The sequence below is a fragment of the Haematobia irritans genome, chromosome 5 (genome assembly GCF_050003625.1).
Source record: "Haematobia irritans isolate KBUSLIRL chromosome 5, ASM5000362v1, whole genome shotgun sequence".
Lineage (NCBI taxonomy): Eukaryota > Metazoa > Arthropoda > Insecta > Diptera > Muscidae > Haematobia > Haematobia irritans.
The window spans coordinates 17692190-17705351 of record NC_134401.1 but is presented as its reverse complement, the minus strand read 5'-3'; the positions used below and the strand labels follow the sequence as shown (position 1 = coordinate 17705351).

The 13162-nt window shown below is 38.3% G+C and overlaps 1 protein-coding gene across 1 annotated transcript; it reads left to right on the top strand.

Moving 5' to 3' along the window:
- Positions 1-263: 263 nt before the first annotated feature.
- On the top strand, positions 264-11541 carry LOC142238763 (putative cytochrome P450 6a21). The gene is made up of 2 exons (XM_075310487.1): positions 264-1456; positions 10892-11541. The coding sequence occupies exons 1-2, from the start codon at positions 358-360 to the stop codon at positions 11308-11310; spliced, it is 1518 nt and encodes a 505-aa protein (XP_075166602.1). The 5' UTR covers positions 264-357; the 3' UTR covers positions 11311-11541.
- Positions 11542-13162: the final 1621 nt, after the last annotated feature.

Genomic DNA, 13162 nt, shown 5'->3' with positions numbered 1-13162 from the left:
AGAGGGAAAGAGAGGTGAGAAAAAGTGGTGAACAAGAATCACTCTTATAAGTAAGCTTAAAAACAAAGAGAAAATGTGTGTGTGTGTTTGAGAGAAAGAGAAGAACAAATTGTGAGAGTCTAGCTACCACACTATCTTATCAATAATAATGCTATCGATAGTAGTGCATAGTAGAAATGAGTTAACAGTTACTTGACCACCACAACACGATGAATTAACAAAAACCTATCAAAGATTGCCAAAACATTGTTCGCCTTAAATTCCGTGTGACCAATGACATATAGCTCAGTTGCGATTCAATCTCACTCGTGTTAACTTACGTACGGCCTTTTAAATCTCACTACCCCCCTCGGTATAATGGGAATCACCGGGGTTTTGCTATATGCCGCATTGGCTTTATTTGCCTATTTTGTATATTCCATGCATAAGACTTTATCGTATTGGAAATCTCAAGGCATTGTGAGTGAAGATCCATATCCATTGATGGGCAATATGGCTGGCTTGGCAAAAACTAAAAGTTTCGGAGATATTTGGCAAGAATACTATGATAAATTCAAGAATTCTGGACCCTTTTTGGGTTTCTATTTTTTTAATAGACCCACGGCCTTTATATTGGATCCAGCATTGATAAAGAATGTCCTTATCAAAGATTTCAACAAATTCACCGATCGTGGTTTCTATCACAATGCAGAAGATGATCCATTATCGGGACAGTTGTTCCTCATCGATGGCCACAAATGGAGACGAATGCGTAATAAACTGTCGCCCACCTTCACTTCGGGTAAAATGAAGTTAATGTTCCCCATTGTCACTGAGATATGTGATGAATTCATAGAGGTCTTGGGAAAAATGAGCGAAGCGAGTCCCGTAATAGAAATGCGAGAAATGTTGGCCCGTTTTACTACGGATGTTATTGGATCTTGTGCCTTTGGTATTGAATGTGGCAGCTTGAAAAATCCCAATGCAGAATTTCGACAATTCGGTCGCAAAAGTTTAGAGGAGCGCAGACATGGCAGCTTAATTATGGCCTTTATAAATAGTTTTCCCAATTTGGCAAGAAAATTACATTTCAAAATGTTTCCGGATGATGTAATCGAATTCTTTTTGCGAATTGTCAAAGAAACCGTAGACTATCGTGAGAAGAACAATGTTAGACGCAATGATTTTATGGATATGTTGATCGATTTGAAAAATAAGAAATTAATGCGATCCGAACATGGTGATGATTTGACAAATTTAACCATCGAGGAGATAACCGGTCAGGCCCATGTTTTTTTTAATGCCGGCTTTGAGACATCATCGACCACCATGGGTTTTGCCTTGTATGAAATGGCTCGACATGAGGATATCCAGCAGAGAGCTCGCGAAGAGGTTCAACAGATGTTTGCCAATAACAATGGCAAATTCACTTATGAGAATATGAAGGATATGCCCTATTTGGATCAAATTATATCAGGTATGGACTATTCAATAAAATTTTGAAGAATTATTTATACCCTTTACCACTGCTGTGCGTTTGTATTTAACGTCCAGAAGTAACAGTCTGTGATCCATTGTTTAAATTAATTAAATTCGTCTACCTGCTCATGTATTTTTGTGTTCAAAGTAAATTAAGTCCAAGCGTCTAAAATTTTGGTATTTCGCCCTGAACGCAAACCTATTGATCTTGGAAATAATCGACATATCCTACGGAAAATGGATCAACGCCAGAACCAGTACGGGACTAGTCAAGGACTAGTCCCGTACTGGACTAGCCCTAGTTTTGGTCAAAATGTTTGGAAGGGACTGGTCACTTTAACATTGGTTTGTCATTGACGGAATAAATGTACACTTTAGGACACTACTTGGACTCATTTCAAAGAACACTTCCTGGGATAGTGTAGGCAAGTTCCCATGAATCGGTCTTCGGGCAACCTCATAAAACTCTATTTCATTTTGAACATCTATTAGTGAGCTACAGATTGTTTTTTTATTATATGTCAGAAAATATGTTGAACCCACAAGATTTAAAAATTGCAATAAACTAGAGCATCCGTACAAGTCCTGTGATAGGTCCGTCAGTGGTAATTTGCACCAATTTCCCGTAAGGTGGGTACCGTTTTATGAGGATCACTCATGCACCACATAATCCTTTCGAAAATCGTGTGGTTTTATATCCTCCCCCATACGATGGGGGGGGGGGTATATTGATTTTGTCATTCTGTTTGTAACACATCGTTCGTCCGTCCGTCTGTCGAAATCAGGCCAACTTCCGAACGAAACAAGCTACGAGGGCGGTTCGGAAACTTCTTAGCCTATCAATGAAAGAGAATAGTTAGTTTTTCAAAAATATTTTTATTTTTCAATATAATCTCCTGAAACTTCAATTCACTTAGTCCAACGCTTTTCTAACAATTCTATCCCTTGATTAAACTAGTTTTCCTCAAGGTCTTCAAAATAGAGGTTTACAAATGCAATTGCATCTTCATTTGAGGTAAAACGCTTGCCAGCAAGGAATTTTTTTTAGATTTGGAAACAAGTAAAAGTCCCTGGGAGCTAAATCAGGAGAATAAGGTGGGTGGTCAAGCAACTCGTACTTTAACTCGTTGATTTTAGCCATTGTTAAAACACTCTTGTGCGCAGGTGCGTTGTCTTGATGAAAAATTATTTTTTTTTGAGTTCTAAGCCAGGACGTTTTTCTCGAATTTGGACATTTAATTGTTCCAAAAGTAGTTGTTATTGAGGTAGGTTGGATGGTATTGCAAATGGACCATATTTGACTACTTTTACGCATAGCTCCCATATAAACCTATCACCAGATTTGACTTCCGGAGTCTTTTGGAGAAGCAAAATTCATCCGATCCGGTTGAAATTTGATACGTGGTGTAAGTATAGGGTCTTTAACAACCATGCAAAAATTAGCCCATATCGGTCCATAATTATATATAGCCCCCATATAAACCGATCCCCATATTTGGTTTTGGAGCCTCTTGGAGGGGCAAATTTCATCCGATCCGGTTGAAATTTGGAACATGGTGTTAGTATATGGTCTCTAACAACCGTGCCAGAATTGGTCCATATCGGTCCATAATTATATATAGCCCCCATATAAACCGTTCTCCAGATTTGATCTCCGGAGCCTCTTGGAGGAGCAAAATTCATCTGATCCCGTTCAAATTTGGAACGCGGTGTTAGTATATGGCCGCTAAGAACCATACCAAAATTGGTCCATATCGGTCTATAGTTACATATAGCCGATCTCCTATCACAAAAAATTGGTCCACATCGGTTCATAATAATGGTTGCCACTCGAGCCGAAAATAATCTATCTAAATTTTATTTCTATAGAAAATTTTGTCAAAATGTTATTTCTATAGAAAATTTTGTCAAAATGTTATTTCTATAGAAAATTTTGTTAAAATTTTATTTCTATAGAAAATTGTGTTAAAATATTATTTCTATAGAAAAATTTGTTAAAATTCCATTTCTATAGAAAATTTTCTTAAAACTTTATTTCTATAGAAAACTTTGTCAACATTTTATTTCTATAGAAAATTTTGTTAAAATTTAATTTTTTTAGAAAATTTTGTAAAACTGAATTATAGACGTATTTAATCGGTCTTTGTATACCCTCCATCATAGGATGGGGGTATATTAACTTTGTCATTCCGTTTGTAACACATCGAAATATTGCTCTAAGACCCCATAAAGTATATATATTCTGGGTCGTGGTGAAATTCTGAGTCGATCTAAGCATGTCCGTCTGTTGAAATCACGCTAACTTCCGAACGAAACAAGCTATCGACTTGAAACTTGGCACAAGTAGTTGTTATCGATGTAGGTCAGATAGTATTGAAAATGGGCCATATCGGTCCACTTTTACGTATAGCCCCCATATAAAGGGACCCTCAGATTTGGCTTGTGGAGCCTCTTACAGAACCATATTTCATCCGATCCGGCTGAAATTTGGTATATGGTGTTGGTATATGGTCTCTAACAATCATGCAAAAATTGGTCCACATCGGTCCATAATTATATATAGCCCCCATATAAACCGATTCCCAGATTTGGCTTGTGGAGCCTCTAAGAAAAGCATATTTCATCCGATCCGGCTGAAATTTGGTACATGGTGTTGGTATGTGGTCTCTAACAATCATGCAAAAATTGGTCCACATCGGTCTATAATTATATATAGCCCCCATATAAACCGATCCCCAGATTTGGCTTGCGGAGCCTCAAAGAGAAGCAAATTTCATCCGATCCGGCTGAAATTTGGTACATGATGTTGGTATATGGTCTCTAACAACCATGCAAAAATTGGTCCATATCGGTCCTTAATTATATATAGCCCCCATATAAACCGATCCCCAGATTTGGCTTGTGGAGCCTCTAAGAGAAGCATATTTCATCCGATCCGGCTGAAATTTGGTACATGGTGTTGGTATATGGTCTCTAACAATCATTCAAAAATTGGTCCACATCGGTCCTAAATTATATATAGCCCCCATATAAACCGATCCGCAGATTTGGCATGCGGAGCCTCAAAGAGAAGCAAATTGCATCCGATCCGCCTGAAATTTGGTACATGGTATTGGTATATGGTCTCTAACAACCGTGCAAAACTTGGTCCACATCGGTCCATAATTATATATAGCGCCCATATAAACCGATCCCCAGATTTGGGTTGCGGAGCTTCAAAGAGAAGCAAATTGCATCCGATCCGCCTGAAATTTGGTACATGATATTGTTATATGGTCTCTAACAACCATGCAAAAATTGGTCCACATCGGTTCATAATTATATATAGCCCCCATATAAGCCGATCTCCAGATTTGGCTTGCGAAGTCTCCAAGAGAAGCAAATTTCATCCAATCCGGTTGTAATTTTGAACATGGTGTTAGTATATGATCTTTAACAACCATGCCAGAATTGGCCCACATCGGTCCATAATTATATATAGCCCCCATATAAAACGTTCTCCAAGATTTTATTTCTATACAATATTTTTTTTCAAAAGTTTATTTCTATAGAAAATTTTGTCAAAATTTTTATTTCTGTAGAAAATTTTGTGAAAATTTTATTTCTATAGAAAATTTTGTTAAAATTTTATTTCTGTAGAAAATTTTGTCAAAATGTTACGTCTACTTTGTCAAACTGAATTTTATACGTATTGGATCGATCTTTTTTGATTTAATATATACCACGTATGGACTTACATACAATTTAGAAGGTGGTGTTAGGAGGTTTTAAGATAAGAGACCTTGCCATCGGCAAGCGTTACCGCAACTCAATTAATTCGATTGGGGATGGCAGTGTTTAGAAGAAGTTTCTACGCAATCCATGGTGGAGGGTATATAAGCTTCGGCCTGGCCGAACTTACGGCCGTATATACTTGTTTGATTTAATATATACCACGTATGGACTTACTTACAATTTAGATGACGGTGTTAGGAGGTTTTAAGAGACCATGCCATCGGCAAGCGTTACCGCAACTCAAGTAATTCGATTGGGGATGGCAGTGGCAGCAGTTTGGTGATGACAGTTTGGCAGCCACCGTGGTGCAATGGTTAGCATGCCCGCCTTGCATATACAAGGTCGTGGGTTCGATTCCTGCTTTGACCGAACACCAAAAAGTTTTTCAGCGGTGGATTATCCCACCTCAGTAATGCTGGTGTCATTTTTGAGGGTTTCAAAGCTTCTCTAAGTGGTTTCACTGCAGTGTGGAACGCCGTTCGGACTCGGCTATAAAGAGGATGTCCCTTGTCATTGAGCTTAACATGGTATCGGGCAGCACTCAGTGATAAGAGAGAAGTTCACCAATGTGGTATCACAATGGACTGAATAGTCTAAGTGAGCCTGATATATCGGGCTGCCACCTAACCTAACCTAAGCTAGAATCCAAATAAAATTGGGCGAAAAATTACGTTTTAGGAGGAAATATTATTTTATTCTAATAGCAAAAAATGTCTACTTATCTTGGCTATTCAGATGACAACCAAGGTTACTTAAATGAATACTGAATTTATGTATTTCTTGTATCTAATTCTTATTCTTTACTTGTATAGATATTGCACTATCAATTATTCTTCTTCTTATTGTCAGAGAGTTTAAAAAAAATTCCCAAAGAAAGAGCATAAGAAAAAACCAGCTATCTAATCGACAATCCCATAGATACACCTGTTTTCTATTTTGAAAATAAAAAAAATATGATGAGTTTGCAAAAATATTGCAAAAAATTACCAAAAACTCGTTTATCATTAAAGCAATGACCATACTGTTTTAGTTTCATTCAAGCGAATATTCCATTATAAATTACTCTTCTCTTCTTGTTAGAGAGTTTAGAAGTAATTCCCAAAGAGATTATTAGAAAAACAATGGCTCTTTATACACGTCCTATCTAATCAAAATTCGCGTGGATACCACATTTAACACAACTAAAAGTGATGATTTGGAAACAATTGCCAAAAATCCATTTATGACGAAAGCGATAATCACATCCTCAACAATTTTAGTTTCATTCAAGCGTTGCGTATGTTTGTATATTTTTTGTGCCAGTTACCGTGACCAAACCTGTGCTATCGATCGAAATGACAATTATTGTAATTTGTTTTCCAAAGGTATTATCAGTGAAGAACTTTATGTACTGATTGGTAATGCGTCTGGTTTTGGCAAAAACTAACATTTTTGGAGAGTAGTAGTAGTATTCTTGCCATATATACTACTACTACTACAGACCCACATCAATTCTATTGGATTCGGTTTTGATAAAAAAATTTACCTCATTAAAATTTTTAATAAGTTCACCGTCAATGGTTTCTACCACAATGAAAAATATGATCCCTTATCCGGGCAATTGTTTCTTATCGATGATCAGAAATGGTGATAAATGCGCAGAAATGGCGATAAATTCTCACGCACTTTCACTTGAGGTAAAATACCCCAAGAATCTCCATGGCGAATTTCGGAAATTTGATTACAAAAGGTTGGGAGAACAATGCATTTGCCGTTTGACATTTAGTAACAGTTATCCTTAGTTTGCCAAGAGATTACGTTTCAAATTCTTTCCCGAAGATGTCATCAACTTATTGCTAGGGATTTCTCAAGGAGACAGTAGACTACCGGGATGTTGGATGCAAAGATTTCTTGGCCATGTTAATTGATGTGAAGAATAAGAAACTAATGAAGTCACAACATTGTGATATGATATGACAAACCTAAATCTGGAAGGGATAACAGCCCAGGCCCGTGTTGGTTTTTGTTGTGATTGCATCCATTTTTTGCGCTTTAGTACATCAGCTTGAGATCAGATCAAGGAACTCTACGACTAAAATGGTCCAGAGTGATCTGGTGGTGGCTTCTAGGCAAGCAACCAGGGGTCGCGTGGCATGTGGTCCTTCGTTGTAGATGGGATACACGTCGACTATGCAGCTTTTAATCACTGACAGGTAGGAGTTGAGGCGATTTTACTTGTCTGATCTTAATTGGGTCAAAACTACCCTGGTCTGCCCTGGGAGGTCTGTTTCCTCAGTGGCTATGGTCCAGAGTAATCTGGTGTTGAGTCGGGTAGACTTCTAGGCAAGCACCCGGAAGTCGCGTGGCCTGTGATCCTTCGTTGTAGATGGGATACACGTCGGCTAGGCAGCTTTCAATCACTGACAGGTAGGAGTTGAGGCGATTTTACTTGTCTGATTTTAATTGGGTCAATACTACCCTGGTCTGCCGTGGGAGGTCTGTTTCCTCAGGTGATGTTGGAGCTCCGAGAACAGGATTAACTTTATAACTTCTCAACGCTTCAGCTATAGTAACCTCATGAATCCTCTTCAGATTTGTTGATATGATGTCTGATGTAGACGCTGTTTTTTGTAAACTCTGCGACTAAAATGGACCAGAGTGATCTGGTGTTGAGTCGGGTAGGCTTCTAGGCAAGCACCCGGGGGTCGCGTGGCATGTGATCCTTCGTTGTAGATGGGATACACATCGGCTAGGCAGCTTTCAATCACTGACAAGTAGGAGATGAGGCGATTTTACTTGTCTGATCTTGATTGGGTCAAAACTACCCTGGTCTGCCGTGGGAGGTATGTTTCCTCAGGTGCTATGGGCGGTGATGGAGCTCCGAGAACAGGATTAAAGTTATAACTTCTCAATGCTTCAGCTATAGTAACCTCATGAATCCTCTTCAGATTTGTTGATATGATGTCTGATGTAGATGCTGTCTTTTGTAAACTCTGCGACTAAAATGGTCCAAAGTGATCTTGTGGTGAGTCGGGTAGGCTTCTAGGCAAGCACCCGGGGGTCGCGTGGAATGTGGTCCTTCGTTGTAGATGGCATACACGTCGGCTATGCAGCTTTCAATCACTGACAGGTAGGAGTTGAGGCGATTTTACTTGTCTGATCTTAATTGGGTCAAAACTACCATGGTCTGCCGTGTTTCTCAGGTGCTATGGTTTTGGAGATCCGAGAACAGGACTAACTTTATAACTTCTCAACGCTTCAGATTTGTTGATATGATTTGTTGATTGATGATATCAGATTTGTTGATATGATGTCTGATGTAGATGCTGTCTTTTGTAAACTCTGCGAATAAAATGGTCCAGAGTGGTTGGGTGGTGAGTCGGGTAGGCTTCTAGGCAAGTAACCATGGGTCGCGTGGTATATGGTCCTTCTTTGTAGATGGAAAACATGTCGGCTATGCAGCTCTCAATCACTGACAGGTAGGAGTTGAGGCGACTTTACATGCCTGACCTTAGTTGGGCCAAAACTACCTTGATATGCCATGGAAGGTCTGTTTCCCCCGATGCATGGGCTGTGGTGGAGCTCCAAGAACTGGATTAACCTTGTATCTTCGCACCGCTTCAGCTACAGTATACTCATGAATCGTGTTTAGATCTGTCGGTTATGCTGCCTGACGTAGAGACTCCCTTTTGTAACGCTAATCTCACACACTAGAAGGTAAAGGTCAACTCGTACATTCCTGGAGTAAGAGATCCTGCTTTGACAACATGCAATTGTGTCGACGCACAGAGATGATCTTAGTATCCACGAAAAGTGATCCAGCAGTGTACTGCACAGACATCCTATCGCAATTGTAAAGGCAGCGTTCGGGGAGGTCTGAATGTATTTCCTCCACGTGTCACTTTCCTGAAGTGTTCACACTGGGGCTGAATAAATTTATACCTCTGACCTCCCAATTGCCTTATATGTAGTCAAGAAGGTTTCTCTTCTCCCACCCTAAGTACTGCAGGCAAACGAATGGAGGACCTTGTTTATACGGCGGAGCTTATCACAAATTGCAATGAAATAAGCAGACGACTTGAAAAGGCAATCGAATGTATTTGCGAGAATCTTGGGATATTCTGTAGTCAGAATTATATTGTCGTCGTCTCTGACATTCAGATTCCTGCGTAATTCTGCCTTCCATGTACAGAATAGTGTGGCTGAAGATTTGTTGCCGGAAATCCTCAAATTTCTAGAAGTGAAAAAACTGGTAAGATCAGCAAAAATCGATCGCTTATATTATCTACAATAAGCGCGGATGGTACAATCTCGACGCCGGTAAGAGGGAGTGAAATAGAGGAAAGGTAGAGGATAAACAGTGCCAGAGATATCACCCCACCTTGAGGAACTGACTTTACGGGACCTAGAATTTTTATCCCTAAATTCCACATGCGACTAGCATCCGCACAGGTAATTAGAAGCCACTGTTTGATTCCTGTCGGATATGACGTGTTGTCGAAGTCCATGAACAGTCTTGCATAGTTGACCGCATCGAATGTCCCCAAGGACCGACCTATGACTCTGCTTGGACTGGTTGAATCCACTATTTATTTATGCTGATATGACACTTTACGGAATTCGTATTGATGATTGGCAGGGAGTCACCGTGATGCAGTGGTTAACATGCCCACCTTGCATACACAAGGTCGTGGAATCGATTCCTGCTACGACCGAACACCAAAAAGTTTTTCAGCGGTGGATTATCCCACCTCAGTAATGCTGGTGACATTTCTGAGAGTTTCAAAGCTTCTCTAAGTGGTTTCACTGGAATGTGGAACCCCGTTAGGACTCGGTTATAAAAAAGGAGTTCCCTTGTCATTGAGCTTAAAATGGAATCGGGCAGCACTCAGTGATAAGAGAGAGGTTCACCACTGTTGTATCACAATGGACTGAATAACCTAAGTGAGCCTGATACATCGGGCTGCCACATAACCTAACCTAACCTAACCTAACATTGATGATTGGCAAATGGAAAATTGTACATAAAGTTCACTCGAGTCTTTGCCTGGCGTCTGTAGTGAAATCGCCTTACCAATTTTTCCAGACATTGGGTATAATGAGTGATTCCAAAGGCAAAAGAATGAGTCTAGTACTTAACTTCCAGTATTCCAACATAATTTATTCCAGTATGAATGATTGCTAACTTAGGCTGTGGAAAATGTTGTGTCGCTGGCACGCGGACGACGGATGCGATGAATGAGTCTTCTCTTCGCTCTATCACTCTCAAGATGCTTAACTTAAACTGTCGGTTGAAAAACCTTGCGCATAACTTCGGATCAATCACAGTCCAGTTACCAAAGGTGACTGAGCCCAGGCCCATGTGTTTTTCAATGCTGGCTTTGAGACTTAATCCACGACCATGGGTTATATTTTATACGAATTGACCCGTCAGCGCGTGAATAAGTTTCACAGCTCTTAGCAATCAACGATGATAAGTTTTCATATGAGAATTTGATAGATATACCCTATTTGGATCAAATTATACAGGGTAGTTGTTATATAGTTGATGAATGCATGAAGGTGCTTTTAGTCCCTTGGTACAGGAGTGGTAATAATATAAATAAGGATTCATTGTTTCTAAAAAAGAAAAACTCTTCTATTCACTGATTTTCTAATAAAAAAAATTCTTCACTTTCAGAAACCCTACGGTTGTATACTGTTGTACCGGTTTTGAATCGACAAGCCTTGGAAGATTATGAAGTACCCGGTCATCCCAAGTATGTCATTAAAAAAGGCATGCCTGTTCTAATTCCCGTCTCTGCTATACATCATGATGAACGCTACTATCCAAATCCTCATCAATTCAATCCTGATAATTTTTCACCCGAAAATGTGGCACAACGTGATTCTATACTCTATATGCCATTTGGAGAGGGTCCACGTAATTGTATTGGTATGCGTTTTGGTAAAATGCAAACTGCTGTGGGCTTGGCATTACTTTTGAAAAATTTTAAATTTTCTGTATGCTCAGAAACCCAGATACCATTGAAATATGATAAGAAAAATTTCCTAATAAGTTCTGAAAAGGGTATAACTTTGAAAGTTACAAAAATCTAAAATAAACGATATTCTTTGGGGCTACCAATAGAAGTTAATGTAGACAAGAAATCAATTGGAAATAGAGATAATGTTGTTAAGATTATATGTTTCAAAGAAAATGTTGTAATACTATTTTTGATTTGTTTTTATTGATTGTAATCAATACTTAAGTATTATTATTAGTTTTCCAAATGTATTTCGGTTTATATTGATATTCGGTAACATTAAAATCGTGTCAATAAAATTAAATAGTTTTGTGTGTCATTTTTAACCCTTAAATGCACCATATAACCCATTCATCCGAAAGTAACATATACTATGCAAAATGGTAAATAAATAACATCTGCATTAGGTCGAAAACCTTAGTTGTTAGTACCTTTATTTTTTTTGTATTTATCTTCATAATTTATTATGATTTTAAATAAACTAATAATAATAACATTTGCATACCAAATTTTTCTCAAAAAATTGTTGTTGTGTCTTAAAAAATACAGTGTTTATTGATTATTTAACTCCCACTTTGTAGTTTTTTTAATTTTTGGTAAAAATTTGATTTTTAATTTTGACTGCAGATTTCACAGAAGTATATCAAATTTTCGGAAAAAAAACTATTTTTATAAATAGCATTATGATATATTAAACACAACAAACTTAATTCCATAGAATTTGGTCCAAATTTTAAGACGTAAGAATTGTTTTCTTGTTGTAACTTAAAAGATAGCGTGCGCATTTAAGGGTTAATTACAACTTTCATTATTACGTCCAATTTTTATACCCTGCGCCACACTGTGGAACAGGGTATTATAAGTTAGTGCATATGTTTGTAACACCCAGAAGGAGACGAGATAGACACATAGTGTCTTTGGCAATTATGCTCAGGGTGGGTCCCTGAGTCGATATAAACATGTCCGTCTGTCCGTCCGTCCGTCCGTCTGTGAACACATTTTTGTGATCAAAGTCTAGGTCGCAATTTAAGTCCAATCGCCTTCAAATTTGGCACATGTTCCTAATTTGGGTCAGAATAGAACCCTATTGATTTTGGAAGAAATCGGTTCAGATTTAGATATAGCTCCCATATATATCTTTCGCCCGATATGCACTAATATGGACCCAGCAGCCAAAGTTTTATACCGATTTGCTTGAAATTTTGTACAAACATAACACTTAGTCATATAGTCAAGTGTGCAAAATTTGATTGAAATCGGTTCAGATTTAGATATAGCTCCCATATATATCTTTCGCCCGATATGGACTTATATGGCCCCAGAAGCCAGATTTTTGGTCGAATTTGGTTGCAATTTTGCACTAGGAGTACAATTAGTAGTATAATCAAGTGCGCAAAATTTGATTGAAATCGGTTCAGATTTAGATATAGCTCCCATATATATCTTTCGCCCGATATGCACTAATATGGACCCAGCAGCCAGAGTTTTACCCTAATTTGCTTAAAATTTTGCACAAGAAGAACAATTAGCACTATAGTCAAGTGTGCAAAATTTGATTGAAATCGGTTCAGATTTAGATATAGCTCCCATATATATCTTTCGCCCGATATGGACTAATATGGTCCTAAAAGCCAGAGTTTTGGCCCAATTTGGTTGAAATTTTGCACAGGGAGTAGATTTAGCATTGTAGCTATGCGTGCCAAATTTGATTGAAATCGGTTCAGATTTGGATATAGCTTCCATATATATTTTTCGCCTGATATGGACTTATATGGCCCAGAAGCCAGAGTTTTGGCCCAATTTGGTTAAAATTTTGCACTAGGAGTACTATTAGTAATATAGTCATGTGTGCCAAATTTGATTGAAATCGGTTCAGATTTAGATATAGCTCCCATATATATGTCTTTCTGATTTCGACAAAAATG

Excerpts from the sequence above, each read along its gene's own strand:
- LOC142238763 (XM_075310487.1), top strand. The coding sequence starts at position 358 with ATGGGAATCACCGGGGTTTTGCTATATGCCGCATTGGCTTTATTTGCC. Across the intron at positions 1,457-10,891 it reads TTTGGATCAAATTATATCAG|AAACCCTACGGTTGTATACT; the intron begins GTATGGACTATT and ends CTTCACTTTCAG.